Source organism: Oncorhynchus kisutch, linkage group LG14, assembly GCF_002021735.2.
Source record: "Oncorhynchus kisutch isolate 150728-3 linkage group LG14, Okis_V2, whole genome shotgun sequence".
NCBI classification, from domain to species: Eukaryota; Metazoa; Chordata; class Actinopteri; order Salmoniformes; family Salmonidae; genus Oncorhynchus; species Oncorhynchus kisutch.
The window spans coordinates 61,441,676-61,466,047 of NC_034187.2; the positions used below are offsets into that span (position 1 = coordinate 61,441,676).

Here is a 24,372-nt window from a genome sequence, read left to right on the forward strand (position 1 = left end):
ACCTCAGACTGGGGCGAAGGTTCACCTTCCAACAGGACAACAACCCTAAGCACACAACCAACACAACGCAAGAGTGACTTCGGGGACAATTCTTTGAATGTCCTTGAGTGGCCCAGATGGAGCCCGGACTTGAACCCAATCGAACATCTCTGGAGAGACCTGAAAATAGCTGTGCAGCGACACTCCCCATCCAACCTGACATAGCTTGAGAGGATCTGTAGAGAGGAATGGGAGAAACTCCCCAAATACTGGTGTGCCAAGCTTGTAGAGTCATACCCAAGAAGACTCAAGGCTGTAATTGCTGCCAAAGGTGCTTCAACAAAGTACTGAGTAAAGGGTCTGAATACTTATGTAAATGTGATTTGTATTTCATTTTTAATAAACTTGCAAAAATGTCTAAACCTGTTTTTGCTTTGTCATTATGGGGTATTGTGTGTAAATTGATGAACAAAACAAACTATTTAATCAATTTTAGAATATGCCTAATGTGGAAAAAACGGTCTGATACATTCCGAATGCACTAACTGAAAATGTAGCATTGTTTTAAATACTTTTAAAAGTTTTAAAAGTACACATTTAAAATGTTTCCATGATCCTGTGGTTGAATTGTATTTTCCACATTGGGCCAGTAACTGAAAGGTTGCTAGATCGAATCCCAGAGCTGACAAGGTAAAAATCTGTCGTTCTGCCCCTGAACAAACATCAAAATCATGTTGAAACAACGTTGATTCAACCAGCTTGAGCCCAGTGGGAATGTATTGCTTTTTAATTCTTGAGGTCTGTGTTTCTTAACTGAACCCTGTCTACTTGTTGTGAACATATGTGTCCATTGTCCTGAACTTGTCCACATTCAGATTCTGCCCACATTTTTAGACGGGTGTAGACGATTATAACTGATCATCTTCCTGACCACTTCTGGAGGTAGTCGGGGACGAATTGATTGGTTTGATGAAAGTTGTGGGAAAACTTAGTGACAGGTCAGTTTGGAGTTTGCAGGTGAGAGTCAAATAATGGAATGTCTCGAAGGGTGGCAGGTTGGAGGGCATTAAACACAAGGTTGCCAGTTCGAATCACAATGCACCTTTTGATTTCCAACCTTAGCCAACATACTGAAGGGCAGCTGAACTCAACTAACTTCGCTGGTTGAAAACGGCCTGTTGCATCATTATTAGTCAGACATTGATTCTAGTGTAAAAATGTACTAAACTCAGCAAAGAACGAAACGCCCCCTCACTGTCAACTGCATTTATTTTCAGCAAACTTAACATGTGTAAATATTTGTATGAACATAAGATTCAACAACTGAGACAAACTGAACAAGTTACACAGACATGTGACTAATATTAATGGAATAATGTGTCCCTGAACAAACGGGGGGTCAAAATCAAAAGTAACAGTCAGTATCTGGTGTGGCCACCAGCTGCATTAACCTGTTGAATCTAGGGGGCACTATTTGCATTTTTGGAAAAATAACGTTCCCAAAGTAAATGGGCTATTTTGTCAGGACAAGATGCTAGAATATGCATATAATTGACAGCTTAGGATAGAAAACACTCTAAAGTTTCCAAAACTGTAAAAATATTGTCTGTGAGTATAACAGAACTGATATTGCAGGCGAAAGCCTGAGAAAAATCCAATCAGGAAGGGACTCTTTTTTTAGAAAGCTCTGCGTTCCTATGCCTCCCTATTGAGCAGTGAATGAGATATCAACCAGATTCCTTTTTATATGGCTTCCCTAATGTGTCTAGTGTCACAATACATAGTTTCAAGCTTTTATTTTGAAAAATGAGCCTGAACGTCAACATTGCGTCAGTGGTCAGCTGGAGTCTCTCAGAGTGTTTTGTGCGTAAGAGACAAATGCGGCCATTGTTTCTCTCTTTCCTACTAAGAAGCCACCTGTCCCGGTTGGTATATTATTGAATAGATATTTGAAAAACACCTTGAGGATTGATTATAAACAACGTTTGCCATGCTTCTGTCGATATTATGGAGCTACTTTGGAATATTTTTTGGCGAATTCTCAGCCAAACGTGAAAAACTAACGGAGTCATTTCGGGTACAAAAATAATATTTTGGGAAAAAAGGAACATTTGCTATCTAACTGAGAGTCTTGTGAGTGAAAACATCTGAAGCTCATCAAAGGTAAACAATTTAATTTGATTGCTTTTCTGATTTTTGTGACCAGGTTGCCTGCTGCTAGCTAGGCATAATGCTATGCTAGGCTATCGATAAACGTACACAAATGCTTGTCTTGCTTTGGCTGTAAGCATATTTTCAAAATCTGAGATGACAGAGTGATTAACAAAAGGCTAAGCTGTGTTTCAATATATTTAATTTGTGATTTCATGAATATGAATATTTTCTAGTAATATTTATGTCCGTTGCGTTATCCTAATTAGTGTCAGTTGATGACAACGCTCCCGGATCCGGGATGGGAGTTACAAGATTAAATACTGCAGTGCATCTCCTCCTCATGGACTGCACCAGATTTGCCAAGGCACCAGCAAGCTCCCGGACAATTCTGGGGGGAATGGCCCTAGCCCTCACCCTCCTATCCAACAGGTCCCAGATGTGCTCAATGGGATTGAGATCCAGGCTCTTCGCTGGCCATGGCAGAACACTGACATTCCTGTCTTGCAGGGAATCAAGTACAGAACGAGCAGTATGGCTGGTGGCATTGTCATGCTGGAGGGTCATCTCAGGATGAGCCTGCAGGAAGGGTACCACATGAGGGTGGAGGATGTCTTCCCTGTAACGCACAGCGTTGAGATTGCCTGCAATGACAACAAGGTCAGTCCGATGATGCTGTGACACACCGCCCCAGACCATGACGGATGCTCCACCTCCAAATCGATCCTGGTCCAGAGTACAGGCCTCGGGGTAACGCTCATTCCTTCGATGATAAACGCGAATCCGACCATCACCACAGGTGAGACAAAACCACGACTTGTCAGTGAAGAGCACTCTTTGCCAGTCCTGTTTGGTCCAGCGACGGTGGGTTTGTGCCCATAGGTGAAGTTGTTGCCGGTGATGTCTGGTGAGGACCTGCTACAACAGGCCTAAAGTCCTCAGTCCAGCCTCTCTCAGCCTATTGCGGACAGTCTGAGCACTGATGGAGGGATTGTGCGTTCCTGGTGTAACTCGGGCAGTTGTTGTTGCCATCCTGTACCTGTCCCGCAGGTGTGATGTTCAGATGTACCGATCCTGTGCAGGTGTTGTTACAAGTGGTCTGCCACTGCGAGGACGATCAGCTGTCCGTCCTGTCTCCCTGTAGCGCTGTCTTAGGTGTCTCACAGTACGGACATTGCAATTTATTGCCCTGGCCACATCTGCAGTCCTCATGCCTCCTTGCAGCATGCCTAAGGCACGTTCACGCAGATGAGCAGGGACCCTGGGCATCTTTCTTTTGGTGTTTGTCAGAGTCAGTAGAAAGGCCTCTTTAGTGTGCTAAGTTTTCATAACTGTGACCTTAATTGCCTACCGTCTGTAAGCTGTTAGTGTCTTAACGACCGTTCCACAGGTGCATGTTCATTAATTGTTTATGGTTCATTGAACAAGTTTGGGAAACAGGGTTTAAACCTTTTACAATGAAGATCTGCGAAGTTATCTGGATTTTTATGAATTATCTTTGAAAGACAGGGTCCTAAAAATGGGCCATTTCTTTTTTTGCTGAGTTTATAAAGTGTACATTTTCATAAAGTCAGTATCTTCCAAAACTGAGATTTGAGAGACATGGGGAAGCGGTTACATCCCTACATCCATTGGCTATTTGAGCGTTGGGTTTTGATTTCACATTTGCCCACCAACACAGGATGGTAACGCCTAGCTCTTAAACTCTAGAAGGCATTCTGCCTTCTCCCTACAGTTTCTAGCCATTAGCTTCGCCCACGACTGGCTCATGTGAACTACAATTCCGACACAGTGTTTTAACGTTTAGAAACGTCAATAATCATCGCTTGCGATACAGATTTCAAAACATATGGCCCTGATCTTTCACCAGCGAGCAAAAATATCCATTTACTGTAGCAGTTTTGCACAGATCCATACAGCTATGGGTGCCTCCATCCAATGAAACCACTTCCGCTACGCTTCCCAAGTTACGCTTACACACACCAGTGTTTGCCGCATGATAGACAGCTAACAAAACTGCCCTATCCATCCAATGACTCTTGCGTGTAATGTAACCATGCCTGAAAGCAGAACCATTCAGAGGAGATGTGCAACTGGAGGGAAACGTAACAGAATCATGGGCTGAAATTCATTGAATAAAGTTGAGTAGAAACATACATTACATCAGCCGAGGTCATAGTTTCCTTACATTTATTAAAATATGCAGATCCTGAGTCTAGATAGAAGCAAACTAAGCATTCAGAAATCTGTACAATGTGTTTATAGTCAATCTTTCTTATTGCACTTATCTTATTGCAATCCTTCTTATCCTAAATATATACCAACATTATAATATTTTAATCAAAGGTGTTTTTCCACTAAAATAATATCTTTACCATACTGAATATTTGTGAGAGAGAAGCTTTCTCCCCATGCTGTGTTGAAGGGCTATACTCCTGTGTTGTAGGGCTATACTCCTGTGTTGTAGGGCTATACTCCTGTGTTGTAGGGCTATACTCCTGTGTTGTAGGGCTTCTATACTCCTGTGTTGTAGGGCTTCTATACTCCTGTGTTGTAGGGCTATACTCCTGTGTTGTAGGACTATACTCCTGTGTTGTAAGGCTTCTATACTCCTGTGTTGTAGGGCTATTCTCCTGTGTTGTAGGGCTTCTATACTCCTATGTTGTAGGGCTACTCTCCTGTGTTGTAGGGCTATATTCCTGTGTTGTAGGGCTATATTCCTGTGTTGTAGGGCTTCTATACTTCCGTGTTGTAGGGCTTCTATACTCCTGTGTTGTAGGGCTATTCTCCTGTGTTGTAGGGCTATACTCCTGTGTTGTAGGGCTATACTCCTGTGTTGTACGGCTATACTCCTGTGTTGTAGGGCTATTATCCTGTGTTGTAGGGCTATACCCCTGAGTTGTAGGGCTTCTATACTCCTGTGTTGTAGGGCTATACTCCTGTGTTGTAGGGCTATACTCCTGTGTTGTAGGGCTATAATCCTATGTTGTAGGGCTATTCTCCTGTGTTGTAGTGCTACACTCCTGAGTTGTAGGCCTACTCTCCTATGTTGTAGGCCTACTCTCCTATGTTGTAGGCCTACTCTCCTATGTTGTAGGCCTACTCTCCTGTGTTGTAGGGCTACTCTCCTGTGTTGTAGGGCTACTCTCCTGTGTTGTAGGGCTACTCTCCTGTGTTGTAGGGCTACTCTCCTGTGTTGTAGGGCTACTCTCCTGTGTTGTAGGGCTATTCTTCTGTGTTGTAGGGCTATTCTCCTGTGTTGTAGGGCTATTCTCCTGTGTTGTAGGGCTACTCTCCTGTGTTGTGGGGCTATTCTCCTGTGTTGTAGGGCTATTCTCCTCTGTTGTAGGGCTTCTATACTCCTGTGTTGTAGGGCTATACTCCTATGTTGTAGGGCTATACTCCTATGTTGTAGGGCTATACTCCTATGTTGTAGGGCTACACTCCTGTGTTGTAAGGCTATTCTCCTGAGTTGTAGGGCTACTCTCCTGTGTTGTAGGGCTACTCTCCTGTGTTGTAGGGCTACTCTCCTGTGTTGTAGGGCTACTCTCCTGTGTTGTAGGGCTACTCTCCTGTGTTGTAGGGCTACTCTCCTGTGTTGTAGGGCTACTCTCCTGTGTTGTAGGGGTACTCTCCTGTGTTGTAAGGCTATTCTCCTGAGTTGTAGGGCTACTCTCCTGTGTTGTAGGGCTACTCTCCTGTGTTGTAGGGCTACTCTCCTGTGTTGTAGGGCTACTCTCCTGTGTTGTAGGCCTACTCTCCTGTGTTGTAGGGCTACTCTCCTGTGTTGTAGGGCTACTCTCCTGTGTTGTAGGGCTACTCTCCTGTGTTGTAGGGCTACTCTCCTGTGTTGTAGGGCTACTCTCCTGTGTTGTAGGGCTATTCTTCTGTGTTGTAGGGCTATTCTCCTGTGTTGTAGGGCTATTCTCCTGTGTTGTAGGGCTACTCTCCTGTGTTGTGGGGCTATTCTCCTGTGTTGTAGGGCTATTCTCCTCTGTTGTAGGGCTTCTATACTCCTGTGTTGTAGGGCTATACTCCTATGTTGTAGGGCTATACTCCTATGTTGTAGGGCTATACTCCTATGTTGTAGGGCTACACTCCTGTGTTGTAAGGCTATTCTCCTGAGTTGTAGGGCTACTCTCCTGTGTTGTAGGGCTACTCTCCTGTGTTGTAGGGCTACTCTCCTGTGTTGTAGGGCTACTCTCCTGTGTTGTAGGGCTACTCTCCTGTGTTGTAGGGCTACTCTCCTGTGTTGTAGGGCTACTCTCCTGTGTTGTAGGGGTACTCTCCTGTGTTGTAAGGCTATTCTCCTGAGTTGTAGGGCTACTCTCCTGTGTTGTAGGGCTACTCTCCTGTGTTGTAGGGCTACTCTCCTGTGTTGTAGGGCTACTCTCCTGTGTTGTAGGGCTACTCTCCTGTGTTGTAGGGCTACTCTCCTGTGTTGTAGGGCTACTCTCCTGTGTTGTAGTGCTACTCTCCTGTGTTGTAGGGCTACTCTCCTGTGTTGTAGGGCTACTCTCCTGTGTTGTAGGGCTACTCTCCTGTGTTGTAGGTGTACTCTCCTGTGTTGTAGGGGTACTCTCCTGTGTTGTAGGGCTACTCTCCTGTGTTGTAGGGGTACTCTCCTGTGTTGTAGGGGTACTCTCCTGTGTTGTAGGGGTACTCTCCTGTGTTGTAGGGGTACTCTCCTGTGTTGTAGGGGTACTCTCCTGGGTGAAATGTCCTTTGACCACAGAGAACTTGTCTTTTTATCTTCTGGTCAGCTCTTCACCAATAATGTCAGCAAAAATACTTTTGCAGCTGTCTTATAAAATCTTAGAAACTCTATTGAAGTCTGATGGACAGAGCTATGAGGATCACAAACATCAGAGCTCCTTTTCTTCTTAAGCTTGAGAAAAACGTCCAATCCCTGTTTAGTAGTCCTCTAGCTTTAGTAGAGCACTGCACAACCTCAGGCTCTCACATTGCACACACACACACTCAGTCTTGAGACTGCATGGCCCTCCTCTGTGACGCAATGGCGATGGACTTCTTGCGTAATGCGGAGGCGGCGGCCTCAGTGATGCCATGATAACTGTCGGTCTCGGCCGAGTCCTCGCTGTTCTGAGACTTGGTGGAGTCCTGGAAGTCTGGTTTCTGTCTCAGCGTTCTGTTCTGCTCCTCCTTCAGCTCCAGGTAGGACCGAGAGAATGTGTGGAAGATGGAGGTGACGGGGAACGCCATCAGGAGGATCCCACTGAGGATGCTACTGAGTGCCACCACCTGACCCGGGATGCTCCGCGGCACCATATCCCCGTACCCCACCGTTGTCATGGAGATCACCGCCCACCAGTAGGTGCCAGGGATGCTGGTGAAGTCATACTTGGCGCCCATCTCGCTCTCCGCCAGGAACACCAGAGGGGAGAAAAGTGCCATGGCAACACACAGGAAGAGGAGGAGCAGGCCGAACTCACGGGTGCAGCGTCGGACCGTCAGACCTAAGGTCTGCAGCCCCAGGGAGTGGCGCGCCAGACGCATCACGTAGAAGATCCTCAGGGCCCGGAGTACCCGCAGCACCAGGCCCACCTTCTCCAGGTAGTTGTTCCCGCCGCTGGGCTTCTCCCCTCCCTCAGACAGAGAGTCTACGATCAGGGTAATGTAGTAGGGCAGGATGGCCACCACGTCGATGATGTTGAGGGGCGTCTTCAGGAACACACACTTGCTCGGCGTCTGGATGAAGCGCAGCAGGAACTCCAGAGAGAACCAGGCCACACACACCGTCTCCAGGACAAATATATTGTAGCACCTCTGAGAACACTCACCCTGGAAGACAGAGGGAACCGTGTTAAGAAAAACACAGTGGAAGAGAGAGAACAGTGTTAAGGGTTTTAAAAGTGTTGTTGAAAAAGTTAAGGGGTAAAAGTGTGAAAGTGAGCAACAATTATAATGCAAGACATTGTTAGGAAAGGACAATACATTCACTATTATAAAACACTATGGACAACTGTCTCCTAAATCACACAAGTCAGTTGTTCCTATCTGGCTTGAAGGGCCAGTTCAAGAGCCACCAAGTGGTGCCAAACTCCTCTACACCAGCGTGGGGGGGCTGGGGAGAAGAGGAGAGAGAGGGTGCCAGACTCCTCTACACCAGCATGGGGGGGGGGGGTGGAGGGTGCCAGAGCAGTGATTGAGGGAGAGCGTTTTGTACTCTGATGGAGCAGCACACAAAAAAATCTGAATGTTCCTGCTAGTTGATTGGGATCAACAGGAAAAGAGATCCGTTTCTTTGATCAAACAGCCAGAGGGAGATGTCAATTTGTCTTCCTTTGTATTATAAAATAGGCAGGCTGTCTGTCGGCAGTACTTTACATGATTTATAAAGGTAAGAGGAGAGGCTTCATTGAGGTTGAACACTGACTGAGGAAACACTATTCCCTTCCTTTAATTGACAAGACAGTTGGGCTATGCAGTACAGTGTACAACTCTTTTAGACAAACCACCCTGGTAGCAATATCTGGTCATACATACAGAATCTTTGTACCCAAGATATAAATTACTGGTGTCCATCCACACCAGTAATCTCTCTCTCTCCATTAAGTGAAAATGATTTCCTTCCTGGGATCAGCAGGTAGAAAGCTAAAGCCAACTGTGACTACATTATAAATATATTATAAATACATTTACTTCTGACATGCTGAAACATCCTTACTTCCTGTAGGGTAATACATTTTACGTCTGCTCTAAATTGGTCCATAAATATTATAGAACTGTAATTACATGTGATTATGAAAACAGGCCCAGAAGGAGAACTGTGAGGAAGGGGGAGAAGGGGGTGGAGAAGGGGGTGGATGCGTAAAGCCATCTATAATTATTTATTTGTATAAAAGAAATAACCCAAGCTGTTGGTCCACCTTTCATTGCACTCTTACTCTGGGAAACCTAGCTACGCTTCAACATGTTTAAGAACAAGTGAGCATAAAATGTCTTAATTACTTTTGCCAACTTTTTGTGACTTGCCTTCCTTCCGTTTCATTATACATTCTACCCAATTACTCCTTAAATGTTATTAGGGAACATGTGTCTTTGAGCAGCTATTGCGCTCTAACCTGTTAGAGAATCATCCCTTGTGAATAAGAGGTGCTTAAAAACCAATCCAGTGTATCCTTGGAAACATACAACATCGCATAGTGAGGAGGGAGAGTGAGAACAGAGCTGGGGGACAATTTAGATTCTCATTATTGTAGTAAATATAATTTAATCAAAGCAGATCTGTGTATCTGAAAGGCTTAGAAGGCAGAACAGAAATAAACATTTCAGAAAACAACCTTTCTTCCATGTTTACTAATTCAGACAACATGCAACCACGTCACTATGCTTGGTTATTCACAGAGCACAACGATAAACCCACTGGCACAGACGTCTGGTTGAGTTATCAACTAACGTGAATTCAACATGAAGTTAACAAAAGATGCCACCATGACATTGGATTTAGGTTCAAAGTTGGGTAAAAAAAAAAAAGAGGAAATTCCCTTGAATTGATGACTTTTGTAAATCCAATCAGTTTTCCACGTTGATTCAATGTCATGACATAGATTTTTTTGTTTGTTGTTAAAATGACATGGAAACGATGTTGATTCAATCAGGTTTTTTTGTGTGCACCTGTAAAACATATTTACAATTTGGCCAGTTGTTGTTGTAGTAACGTTGTCCTTTGATGGGAATCTTTCTAGTGGAGTAGGCTACATGCACCGCAGGCCCCCTTCCCCCCTTCCCCATGCCATACAGTGCTCTGTGATACACAGACACAGTGGATCAAATTAAAAACACACAATTATCCAATTCAGCAAACATGCTACTCTGACCGTATCAGAGCTCCAGACAGGCGTGTACCAGCCATGAAGTGTGTTAACCAAACTTTCCCCACTCAGGCCCCCCTGCGCACGCCACATCTATTTCTATGGGAACAAGCACTGTTCATGAAACAATCTGTTCACACCCCTCTTGTTGGCGGAGAGAAAATGTTGCAGGTTTAAAGCGGGTTGAGGACAGGACTGTTAACATAGCAGCTATGAACATGGCGAACATTTTTGAATTTCAAGACTTCCTCATCTGAGAACACACATTTCTTGGGTCTAGATTCTCCAACTTCTGTTTTGACCCCTGGGTTGAATTGAAACAATAGCTGTTGATGACTTTGCAAATGCTTTAAAAGGCCTAACTAGTACAATTGATGATAATAATGTATTAAGTATGGTTACATTTAATTTGCTGTGTTAAACCTACCCTTTGGAATGACTTTGATAGCAACAGTGAATGTATCTAGTTTTAAGTGGGGATCTCATTAATTATTCTCATGATAGCACAGTTAGTGACAAAATCATATCTATGCAGGGCTGGGCTTGGTTAAAACCCTGGATGGGAGACCAAAGGTAGATGTAGTTAGATCAATTCTCCAGTAGGTGGTGCTGCCCAGCCTATTGTTATTTTTTCTGATACTGGATATAATATTGAAGATCTGATGTTGTTTTAAAGGTACAAGTGCAACAGAGAAACCTTGTATAAAATATGTTGACATTTCAAAATGGGAAAGCTGTTCTGAATGTGGCAGTGGTATCTAGTGGAAATCGCTCTGTCTTTTCCCTTGTTGCAAAAATGTTACACTGTTCGCTCAATTTCAGACTGGAGACTGACACTTGGTAGTACATGTAGACTGTGGGCTGACACTTGGTAGTACATGTAGACTGTGGACTGACACTTGGTAGTACATGTAGACTGTAGGCTGACACTTGGTAGTACATGTAGACTGTGGGCTGACACTTGGCAGTACATGTAGACTGTGGACTGACACTTGGTAGTACATGTAGACTGTAGGCTGACACTTGGTAGTACATGTAGACTGTAGACTGACACTTGGTAGTACATGTAGACTGTAGGCTGACACTTGGTAGTACATGTAGACTGTAGGCTGACACTTGGTAGTACATGTAGACTGTAGGCTGACACTTGGTAGTACATGTAGACTGTAGGCTGACACTTGGTAGTACATGTACACTGTAGGCTGACACTTGGTAGTACATGTAGACTGTGGGCTGACACTTGGTAGTACATGTAGACTGTAGGCTGACACTTGGTAGTACATGTACACTGTAGGCTGACACTTGGTAGTACATGTAGACTGTGGGCTGACACTTGGTAGTACATGTAGACTGTGGGCTGACACTTGGTAGTACATGTAGACTGTGGGCTGACACTTGGTAGTACATGTACACTGTAGGCTGACACTTGGTAGTACATGTAGACTGTAGGCTGACACTTGGTAGTACATGTAGACTGTGGGCGACACTTGGTAGTACATGTAGACTGTGGGCTGACACTTGGTAGTACATGTAGACTGTGGGCTGACACACCTAGTCGTATACAGTGCCTTCGTATACAGTATTAACATCCCTAGACCTTCCCACACGTGTTACAGCCTGAATTTAAAATGGATTACATTTATATTTTGTCACTGGCCTACACACAATACTCCATGTTTTTTGTTGTCGACATTTTTACAAAATAATAAATGAAAAGCTGAAATGTCTTGAGTCAGTAAGTTGAATGCTCATTTGTTATAGCAAGCATAATTAACTTCACAATTTAAAAGTGCGCTTAACAAGTCACATACCTTGCATGGACTCACTCTGTGTGCAATAATAGGGTTTAACATGATTGAATGACTACTTTGTCTCTGTATCCCACACATACAATACTCTGTAAGGTAAATAATGACTCAACCACAAAGACCAGGGAGGTTTTGCAATGCCTCACAAAGAAGGGCACCTATTGATAAGGTAAACAAACAAAGCAATATTTGGATGGTGTAACAATACACCCAGTCACTACAAAGATACAGGCATCATTCCTAACTCAGTTGTCGGAAAGGAAGGGAACATCTCAGGGATTTCACCACAAGGCCAACGGTGACTTTAAAACAGTTACAGAGTTTAATGGCTGTGGAAAACTGAGGATGGATCAACAACATTGTAGTTACTCCACAATACTAACCTAAATGACAGAGTGAATAGAAGGAAACCTGAATAGAATAAAACTACTCCAAAACATGCATCCTGTTTGCAAAAAGGCACTAAAGTAATACTGCAAAAAATATGGCAAAGCAAATAACTTTTGGTCCTGAATACAAAGTGTTATGTTTGGGGCAAATCCAACACATTACTGAGCACCACTATCCATATTTTCAAGCATAGTGGTGATGGCATCATGTTATGGTTATGCTTGTAATTCGTTAAAGACTGGGGAGTTTTTTAGAATAACAAAGAAAGGGAATGGATGTCACATTCGTCATAATGATGAGACCAAGGCGCAGCGTGAGTAGAGTTCCACATAATTTTAATAAACTGAAACTCACCTAACAAAACAACATGCTACTGCTGTGCACTAAGGAAACTATACATAGATAAGATCCCACAACACAAATGAGGAAAATGGCTACCTAAATATGATCCCCAATCAGAGACAACGATAAACAGCTGTCTCTGATTGGGAACCATATCAGGCCAACATAGACATACAAAAAACCCTAGACATACAAAAACTAGAGTACCCACCCTAGTCACACCCTGACCTAACCAAAATATATAGAAAAAACAGAGATATCTAAGGTCAGGGCGTGACAATGGAGCTCAGCACAGACAAAATCCTAGAGGAAAACCTGGTTCAGTTTGCTCTCCATCAGACACTGGGAGATGAATTCACCTTTCAGCAAGACAATAACCTAAAACACAAGGCAAAATCTACACTGGAGTTGCTTACCAAGATGACAGTGAATGTTGGCAGAGTTACAGTTTTGACTTAAATCTACTTGAAAATCTATGGCAAGACCTGAAATTTGTCATTATGGGGTATTGTGTGTAGATGGGTGAGAAAGAAAAATGTGTTTAATCCATCTTGAATTCAGGCTGTAACAACAAAATGTGGAATAAGTCAAGGGGTATGAATACTTTCTGAAGGCACTGTATGTTAATACTGATTTTAGATTTAAATAGCAGAGAAGACAAACCTGGTAGTATATGTAGACTGTTGGCTGACACACCTGGTAGCATTTGTACTGTGGGCTGACACACCTGGTAGTATTTGTACTGTGGGCTGACACACCTGGTAGTATTTGTACTGTGGGCTGACACACCTGGTAGTATTTGTAGACTGTGGGCTGACACACCTGGTAGTATTTGTAGACTGTGGGCTGGTATAGGGGCAGCTGCCGAAGGAGAAACAACAGGGGCACTCTGAACTCAGGGAGCTGCTGTCTCTCTAACAGAGGATCAAGGTGCTGCCCGCCAGCCATGCTGTGTGCGTGTGTGAGAGTATTTGCTTGAGGCTAGATGGCCTCAGGATCCTGTTGTATGATTAGAGCAGAGAGAGGTAGTAGCCGTCTCACTGCAGCGTTTGGTTTTCGCCAGACATAAATAGGACCCATCTCGTCCAAAAAGTTGACTCAAGTTTGCCAAAAAGCACCTGGATAATCATCAAGACTCTTGGGAGAATGTTCCATGGACAGATGAGTCAAAAGTATAACTTTTTGGATGACATGGGTCCCATTATGCCTGGAGAAAACCAAACACTGCATTCCATAATATGAACCTTATACGAACGGTCAAGCATGGTGGTGGTAGTGTGATGATTTGGGGATGTTTTGCTGCCTCAGGACCTGGACGACTTGCCTTAATAGAAGGAACCATGAATTCTGCTCTGTATCAGAATTCTACAGGAGAATGTCAGGCCATCCGTCTGAGCTGAAGCGCAGCTGGATCATGCAGCAAGACAATGATACAAAACACACAATCAAGTTTACATGAAAATGGCTAAAAAGCAATACATTTGATGTTTTGGAATGGCCTAGTCAAAGTCCAGACCTAATCCCAATTGAGATGTAGAAGGACTTGAAACGAGCAGTTCATGCTTGAAAACCAACCAATGTTGCTGAGTTAAAGCAGTTCTGCATGAAAGTGTGGGCAAAATAATTCCTTCACAGTGAAGTGAGAGACTGATCAACAACTACAGGAAGTGTTTGGTTGGAGTCATTGCAGCTAAAGGTGGCACAACCAGATGAGTGTAAGGGGGGGCAATTACTTTATCACACAGGGGCATTGGGTGTTGCATACCTTTTTTAATGAAATAAGGATGTAATTCTTGTGTCATTTGTTCATGCAGGTTCCTTTTATCTAATATTAGGTTTTGGTTTGAAGATCCGATAACATTTAGTATAAAAAAATATGCATAAATAGAGAATCTGAAAGGGGGCAAATCATTTTTCTTCACGGCACTGTATACTGTATGCAAGAGAGGAGACAGAGTAGCTGAGTGAGGGAACAAGCAAGAATTGTATTCATTCAAGACTAAAGTATCCCAAAGTCTCATGAGGAGGATTCAGAGTAAAGAATATGAGTTATTAGTATTCAGAAAAGCAACAATTCAAGGCAGAACAATTTAAAGATTTAAAGTCATTTCCCCTTGTTCTCTTTCACCTGTAAAAGATGGTATCCTGAAAGCTCAGCTCTCCATTAAATCAGCCAGAGATCTCCCCAGTCATTTATCAGAGAGATCAAAACGGATAAAACAAGTCCTACATTTCCACAGACGTTACAGGGGGAGAAATAAGCCATTTTGACATGGATGAAATTGACATCCCAATTCTACTACTCTGAGGAGATAACTCTGAAGACACATTACATAGAGGACACACAGTTCTTAATCTTCTATTCATCCAGATAGAGACAATAAGCAGACCCATAAAACTGTGTGTGTGTGTGTGTGTTTATGTGCATGCATGCAGCGGTTATGTGGCCCCGAATCGCTCTCAGAGCTATATCAGAACAGACAAGCTAAGTGCTTTAAAATCACCATCATCACATTGGATTTGTCCTCTGACACTTTTACACAAACCACAACATTGTTTCTGTTTTAATGGATCCACACCTGCACACAGGCAAAGGGATGTGAAAGTTAGAGCCTAACTGGAGTCAGGAAGACAAGGGTTGTCAGAACATCTCTGAGCAGGTGAGATAAGCCTGTCCTCTGGACGGAGGAACAAGCTAAATTCCTGAACAGAATGTACGATTTAACATGGTTGAGGACGCCAGCTCTTAGTGTAAGACTACAAATGTACAGTTGAAGTCAAAAGTTCACATACACCGTAACCAAATACATTTAAATTCAGGTTTTCACAACTCCTGACATTTAATCCTAATAAAAATCAGTTAGGATCACCACTTTATTTTAAGAATGTGAAATGTCAGAATAATAGCCGAGAGAATGATTTATTTCAGCTTTTATTTCGTTCATCACATTCTCAGTGGGTCAGAAGTTTACGTACACTCAATTAGTATTTGGTAGCATTGCCTTTAAATTGTTTAACTTGGGATAAACGTTTCGGATAGCCTTCCACAAGCTTCCCACAATAAGTTGGGTAAATTTTGTCCCATTCCTCCTGACAGAGCTGGTGTAACTGAGTCAGGATTATAGGCCTCCTTGCTGCGCACACTTTTTCAGTTCTAACCACAAATTTTCTATACGATTGAGGTCAGGGCTTTGTGATGGCCACTCCAATACCTTGACTTTGTTGTCCTTAAGCCATTTTGCCACAACTTTGGAAGTATGCTTGGGGTCATTGTCCATTTGGCAGACCCATTTGCAACAAAGCTTTAACTTCCTGATTGATGTCTTGAGATGTTGCTTCAATATATCCACATCATTTTCCTTCCTCATGTTGCCATCTATTTTGTGAAGTGCACCAGTCCCTCCTGCAGCAAAGCACTCCCACAACATGATGCTGCCACCCCCGTGCTTCACAGTTGGGATGATGTTCTTTGGCTTGCAAGCCTCCCCATTTTTCCTCCAAACATAACGATGGTAATTATGGCCAAACAGTTCTATTTTTGTTTCATCAGACCAGAGAACATTTCTCCAAAAAGTACGATCTTTGTCCCCATGTGCAGCTGCAAACCGTAGTCTGGATTTTTTTATGGCGGTTTTGGAGCAGTGGCTTCTTCCTTGCCGAGCGGCCTTTCAGGTTATGTTAATATAGGACTCGTTTTACTGTGGATAGAGAGTGGGGAGAACAAGTATTTGATACACTGCCGATTTTGCAAGTTTTCCTACTTACAAAGCATGTAGAGGTCTGTAATTTTTTATCATAGGTACACTTCAACTGTGAGAGACGGAATCGAAAACAAAAATCCAGAAAATCACATTGTATGATTTTTAAGTAATTAATTTGCATTTTATTGCATGACATAAGTATTTGATACATCAGAAAAACAGAACTTAATATTTGGTATTGTTTGCAATTACAGAGATCATACGTTTCCTGTAGTTCTTGACCAGGTTTGCACACACTGCAGCAGGGATTTTGGCCCACTCCTCCATACAGACCTTCTCCAGATCCTTCAGGTTTCGGGGCTGTCGCTGGGCAATACAGACATTCAGCTCCCTCCAAAGATTTTCTATTGGGTTCAGGTCTGGAGACTGGCTAGGCCATTCCAGGACCTTGAGATGCTTCTTACGGAGCCACTCCTTAGTTGCACTGGCTGTGTGTTTCGGGTCGTTGTCATGCTGGAAGACCCAGCCACGACCCATCTTCAATGCTCTTACTGAGGGAAGGAGGTTGTTGGCCAAGATGTCGCGATACATGGCCCCATCCATCCTCCCCTCACTACGGTGCAGTCGTCCTGTCCCCTTTGCAGAAAAGCATCCCCAAAGAATGATGTTTCCACCTCCATGCTTCACGGTTAGGATGGTGTTCTTGGGGTTGTACTCATTCTTCTTCCTCCAAACACGGCGAGTGGAGTTTAGACCAAAAAGCTCTATTTTTGTCTCATCAGAGCACATGACCTTCTCCCATTCCTCCTCTGAATCATCCAGTTGGTCATTGGCAATCTTCAGACGGGCCTGGACATGCGCTGGCTTGAGCAGGGGGACCTTGCGTGCGCTGCAGGATTTTAATCCATCACGGCGTAGTTTGTTACTAATGGTTTTCTTTGAGACTGTGGTCACAGCTCTCTTCAGGTCATTGACCAGGTCCTGCCGTGTAGTTCTGGGCTGATCCCTCACCTTCCTCATGATCATTGATGCCCCACGAGGTGAGATCTTGCATGGAGCCCCAGACCGAGGGTGATTGACCGTCATCTTGAACTTCTACCATTTTCTAATAATTGCGCCAACAGTTGTTGCCTTCTCACCAAGCTGCTTGCCTATTGTCCTGTAGCCCATCCCAGCCGTGTGCAGGTCTACAATTGTATCCCTGATGTCCTTACACCCTCTCTGGTCTTGGCCATTGTGGAGAGGTTGGAGTCTGTTTGATTGAGTGTGGGGACAGGTCTTTTATACAGGTAAAACAGGTGCAGTTAATACAGGTAGTGAGTGGAGAACAGGAGGGCTTCTTAAAGAAAAACTAACAAGTCTGTGAGAACCGGAATTCTTACTGGTTGGTAGGTGATCAAATACTTATGTCATGCAATAAAATGCAAATTAATTACTTAAAAATCATACAATGTGATTTTCTGAATTTTTGTTTTAGATTCCGTCTCTCACAGTTGAAGTGTACCTATGATAAAAATTACAGACCTCTACATGCTTTGTAAGTAGGAAAACCTGCAAAATCGGCAGTGTATGAATAACTTGCTCTCCCCACTGTAGATACTTTTGTACCTGTTTCCTCCAGAATCTTCACAAGGTCCTTTGCTGTTGTTCTGGGATTGATTTGCACTTTTAGCACCAAAGTACGTTCATCTCTAGGAGACAGAACGCGTCTCCTTCCTGAGCGGTGGCTGCATGGTCCCATGGTGTTTATACTTGCGTGCTATTGTTTGTACAGATGAACGTGGTACCTTCAGGCATTTGGAAATCTTGGCTGATTTCTTTAGATTTTCCCATGATGTCAAGCAAAGAGGCACTGAGTTTGAAGGTAGGCCTTGAAATACATCCACAGGTACACCTCCAATTGACTCAAATGATGTCAAGTAGCCTATCAGAAGCTTCTAAAGCCATGACATCATTTTCTGGAATTTTCCAAGCTGTTTAAAAGGCACAGTCAACTTGGCGTATGTAAACTTCTGACCCACTGGAATTGTGATACAGTGAATTATAAGTGAAATAATCTGTCTGTAAACAATTGTTGGAAAAATTATGTGTGTTATGCACAAAGTAGATGTCCTAACCGACTTGCCAAAACGATAGTCTGTTAACAAGAAATTTGTGGAGTGGTTGAAAAAGTAGTTTTAATGACTCCAACCTAAGTGTATGTAAACTTCAGACTTCAACTGTAGTAGATTTTTATCCTGCTGGTCTAGTTGTTCATGCGTTTAGCCTATAGCTGAAACATGATAAACTGATTCTGAATCTACATCTCAATAAAGAAGGCGTTCTGGGGATTTAATTTCATTAGTTTCATTTGCAGCCATAGTGGGAAGATCTGTGCCATCAGAAGCCTCCTGTTAATGGATATTAGCTAAATGGAAGAGGAATGGTGGGTGGACTCCGTTCCAAAAAGGTTATTAGCTCTGGCTAATGAAGCTAGTTGATCTGGATTTCACTGAAGTGTTTAGTCACAATATTGTTCTGCCTAACATTAACACATGAACATACAGCCCACAGCATAACCTACACACCTACAGCATGGGGCTACACAACTCTCCTTGAACCCCCCTTACGAAAAAAGACAGCAGTCAGAGTGCAGTATAACTGCACCGTTGTCTTTTACTGCAGTAATTATGCAGTGTAACTGCAGTTCAACTGCCGTACACTGCAGTTATTATACAATTACTGCGTTCAAAATACCAGTCGACTGCAGTTACTGCACTTTTACAGCAGTTTCAAAACGGCAATACATTTTTTGTAAGGGTCCAAACATTGAGATGGGAATACATAGAAAACATTCCATAATACTGCTCCCTATCACCAAATACAGAGTATTCTTGTTTGTTTGTCAAGTCTCTCTCATTGTAACACAGCAGTATATATCCTTGCCTGACCTCGGTCTCCCTCACTCACTTACAGTATTTACTCTTTTAAAAGCTCATCCAGTAACCTCCCCTCCACTAATAGGAAATGAGCACTCCAAGAGAAGGTCTTGGTTTGGGGAGTTAGCTCGATAACGCTATCCCTCTTTGTACTGTAACTAACCCTCCATGTAGCAACTGCAACTAGGGACTACAGACAATCAGACTACAAAAGGAAAACCAGCCACGTCACCGAGACCGACGTCTTGCTTCCGGACAGGTAAACACATTCTTCGCACGCTTTGAGGATAACACAGTGCCACCGACGCAGCCCGCTACCAAGGACTGTGGGTTCTCCTTCTCTGTGGCCGGCGTGAGTAAAACATTTAAACGTGTTAAAACTCCCAAGGCTGCCGGCCCAGACGGCATCCCTAGCCGCGTCATCAGAGCATGTGCAGACCAGCTGGCTGGTGTGTTTACGGGCATATTCAATCTTTCCCTATCCCAGTCTGTTGTCCCCACATGCTTCAAGATGGTCACCATTGTTCCTGTACCCAAGAATGCAAAGGTAACTGAACTTAATGACTATCGCCTCGTAGCACTCACCTCTGCTATCATGAAGTGCTTTGAGAAACTAGTCAAGGATCATATCACCTCTACCTTACCTGCCACCCTAGACCCACTTAAATTTGCTTACCGCCCCAATAGATCCACAGATGATGCAATCGCCATCACTCTGCCCTATCCCATCTGGACAAGAGGAATACCTATGTAAGAATACTGTTTATCGACTATAGCACAGCATTCAACACCATAGTACCGTACCCTCCAAGCTCATCATTAAGCTCAAGGCCCTGGGTCTGAATCCCACCCTGTGCAACTGGGTCCTGGACTTCCTGACAGGCCGCCCCCAGGTGGTGGGGAACATCACCGTCACTCCACTGATCCTCAACACTGGGGCCCTACAAGGGTACGTGCTCAGCCCCCTCCTGTACTCCCCGTTCAACCACGACAGCGTGGCCAAGCACGCCTCCAACGCAATCAAGTTTGCAAATGATACAACAGTAGTAGGCTTGATTACCAACAATGATGAGAGCCTACAGGGAGGAGGTGAGGGCTCTGGGAGTGTGGTGCCTGGAAAACAACCTCTCACTCAACATCAACAAAACAAAGTAGATGATTGTGGACTTCAGGAAACATCAGAGGGTGCACCCCCCCTATCTACGTCGACGGGACTGCAGTGGAGAAGGTGGAAAGCTTCAAGTTCCTTGGCATACACATCACTGACAAACTGAAATGGACCACCCACACAGACAGTGTGGTGAAGAAGGCGCAACAGAGCCTCATCAACCTCAGGAGGCTAAAGAAATTTGGCTTGTCAACTAAAACGGCAACTGCAACGCCCGCAAACTCATGGCTCTCCAGATGGTGGTGCGGTCTGCCCAACGCATTACCGGGAGCAAACTACCCACCCTCCAGGACACCTACAGCACCCGATGTCACAGGAAGGTCAAAAAGATCCTCAAGAACATCAACCACCCAAGCCACTCCCTGTTCACCCCGCTATCATCCAGAAGGTGAGGTCAGTACAGGTGCATCAAAGCTGGGACCGAGAGACTGAAAAACAGCTTCTATCTCAAGGCCAGACTGTTAAACAGTCATCACTAACACAGAGAGGCTGCTGGCTATAGGCATAGACTAGGAATCACTGGCCACTTTAAGGAATGGAACACTAGTCACTTTAATAATGTTTACATATCTTGTATTACTCATCTCTTATGTATATACTGTATTCTACACTATTCTACTGTATCTTAGTCCGTTCTGCTCTGACATGGCTCATCCATATATGTATGTAGTCTTAATTCATTCCTACTTAGATTTGTGTGTATTGGGTATATGTTGTGTAATTGGTTAGATATTACTTGTTAGATATTGCTGCACTGTCTGCTAGAAGCACAAGCATTTCGCTACACCCGCAATAACATCGGATAAAATTGGATTTGAACTAGCTAACCCTCCTTGTAGTTTTTTTTTGTAAGGGTAACATTCCTTGTAGCTACTGTAACTAGCTAACCCTCCATGTCGCTAGCTCACTAATCCTCCTTGTAGCTACTGTAGCTTGCAATCCCTCCTTGTAGTTACTGTAACTAGCTAACCCTTCTTGTAGTTAGCTCTAACCCTCCTGGTAATTACTGTAGCGCGATAACCCTCATAGTTACTGTAACTAGCTAACCCTCCTTGTAGTTAGCTCTCTAACCCACCTGGCAATTACTGTAGCGCGATAACCCTCAGTTACTGTAACTAGCTAACCCTCCTTGTAGTTAGCTCTCTAACCCTCCTGGTAATTACTGTAGCGCGATAACCCTCATAGTTACTGTAACTAGCTAACCCTCCTTGTAGTTATCTCTCTAACCCTCCTGGTAATTACTGTAGCTCGATAACCCTCATTGTTACTGTAACTAGCTGACCCTCCTTGTAGTTAGCTCTCTAACCCTCCTGGCAATTACTGTAGCATGATAACCCTCATAGTTAATGTAGCTCTCTAACCCTCCTGGTAATTACTGTAGTGCGATAACCCTCATAGTTACTGTAGCTCTCTAACCCTCCTGGTAATTACTGTAGCGCGATAACCCTCATAGTTACTGTAACTAGCGAACCCTCCTTGTAGTTAGCTCTCTAACCCTCCTGGCAATTACTGTAGCACGATAACCCTCATAGTTACTGTAGCTCGCTAACCCTCCTGGTAATTACTGTAGTGCGATAACCCTCATCGTTACTGTAACTAGCTAACCCTCCTTGTAGTTAGCTCTCTAACCCTCCTGGCAATTACTGTAGCTCTCTAACCCTCCTGGTAATTACTGTAGCTCGCTAACCCTCCTGGTAATTACTGTAGTGCGATAACCCTCATAGTTACTGTAGCTCTCTAACCCTCCTGGTAATTACTGTAGCGCGATAACCCTCATAGTTACTGTAGCTCTCTAACCATCCTGGTAATTACTGTAGCGTGATAACCCTCATAGTTACTGTAGCTCTCTAACCATCCTGGTAATTACTGTAGCTCGCTAACCCTCCTGGTAATTACTGTAGCGCGATAACCTCATAGGTACTGTAGCTCGCTAACCCTCCTTGCACTCAGATTGATTTCCCCTTTGAAGATACAGCACTTCCTCAGTCCCCTCACCCCCCTCTCCATCGTTCTTTCACCCCGACATGGAGGTCTCTTTGATAGTGGGAGAAGCCTGCAGAGGTTCTCTTTAATCATTTTAAAGCTTTTTTGATGTCAATAGGGAGGTTGTCAGTTTATTCCACCACAAAGACACTCCAGCAGGAACCCTGAGGTCTCAGAGGCACAACTACTAGTTCTGAAACACCCAGAAAAGATTATGATATAATTACTTCATATAGTTACTTATCCCTCAGGCCGTCAGGGGAATTAATGCAGTAAGTGGCCAATGCCCAATTTCTAACCGCTATGAGACCCCCAAGAGGACAATATCTGGCTCAATGTGCCTTCAGAAAGTATTCACATCCCTTGGACTCTCGTCACTGGCCTACACATAATACCCCATCATTTCAAAGTGGAATTATGTTTTTAGAAAGTTTTACAAGTTAATTAAAAATGATAAGATGAAATGTCTCGAGTCAATAAGTATTCAACCCCTTTGTTATGGAAAACCTAAGTACTGGAGTAAAAATGTGCTTAACAAGTCACAAATTGCATGGAATTCAATAATAGTGTTTAACATGATTTTTGAATGACACATACAATTATCTATGAATTTCGAACAGAAACACAAGACCAGGTTTTCCAAACCCTCGCAAAGAATGGCACCTATTCGCAATAATTATGTGAATTCTGCCATCTACTGTGCAGGTGGACAATAAAGATCCCCAAAATTAAATAATGCAAGGTAAAAAAAAAAGATAGATATACACATTGCAGAATAATAGTGAAGACATCAAAACTATGAAATAACACATATGCAATCATGTAGTAACCAAAAAGTGTTAATCAAATCTAAATATATTTTATATTTGAGATTATTCAAAGTAACCACCCTTTGCCTTGATGACAACGTATTAAAAAAATAAAAAATAAATGGAAATATCACATTTACATAAGTATTCAGACCCTTTACTCAGTACTTTGTTGAAGCACCTTTGGCAGCAATTACAGCCTCGAGTCTTCTTGAGTATGATGCTACAAGCTTGGCACACCTGTATTTGAGGAGTTTCAAGCTCTGTCAGGTTGGATGGGGAGTGTCGCTGCACAGATATTTTCAGGTCTCTCCAGAGATGTTCAATTGGGTTCAAGTCCGGGCTCTGGCTGGGCCACTCAAGGACATTCAGAGAATTGTCCCGAAGCCACTCCTGAAAAAGAATCCAGCACCTTCTTCACCATCCTCGTGACTTCAAAAGGGTTTCTCAAATCAAATGTTATTTGTCACTTGCACCAAATACAATCCTTAACTAAATTTTCTTAACTGCATTGTTGGTTAAGAAAATATTTAAGGAAAACATAACTTTTTTTCAAAGTAAGAATAATAATAACAACAACAACAATAATAATAATAATAATAATAGAGGCTACATTATATACAGGGGGTACTGGTACCAAGTACCAAGTCAATGTGCGGGGGTACAGGTTAGTCAAGGTCATTTGTACATGTAGGTAGGGGTAAAGTGACTATGCATAGATAATAAACAGTGAGTAGCAAAAGTGTAAAAACAAAGGGGCACAGTCTGGTTGGCCATTTGATTTATTGTTCAGCAGTTTTATGGCTTGGTGGTAGAAGCTGTTAAGAAGCCTCTTGGACCTACATTTGGCGCTCCGGTACCACTTGCCGTGTGGTAGCAGAGAGAACAGTCTATGACTTGGGTGAGTAGAGTCTTTGACAATCTTTTGGGCCTTCCTCTGACACCGCCTAGTATATAGGTCCTGGATGGCAGGAAGCTTGGCCCCAGTGATGTACTGGGCTGTATGCACTACCCTCTGTACCGCCTTATGGTCGGATGCTGAGCAGTTGCCATACCAGGCGGTGATGCAACTGGTCAGGATGCTCTCGATGGTGCAGCTGTAGAACTTTGAGGATATTTTTATTTAACTTGGCAAGTCAGTTAAGAACAAATTCTTATTAAGAATAACGGTCTACCAAAAGGCCTCCTGCGGGGACGGGGGATGGGTTTAAAAAACAATATATATATATATATATATATATATAGGACAAAAACACACATCACGACGAGACACCACAACACTACATAA

The 24,372-nt window shown here is 43.4% G+C and overlaps 1 protein-coding gene across 1 annotated transcript in view; it reads right to left on the reverse strand.

Annotated features, from left to right (window-relative positions):
• Nucleotides 1-4,303: 4,303 nt before the first annotated feature.
• kcng2 (potassium voltage-gated channel, subfamily G, member 2) overlaps nucleotides 4,304-24,372 on the reverse strand; it is a 30,646-nt gene continuing 10,577 nt past the window's right edge. Inside the window, exon 4 of the mRNA XM_031788703.1 lies at nucleotides 4,304-7,932. Within this exon, the coding sequence (XP_031644563.1) occupies nucleotides 7,111-7,932 (822 nt within the window). The 3' untranslated portion in view covers nucleotides 4,304-7,110. The remainder of the gene's footprint in view (nucleotides 7,933-24,372) is intronic.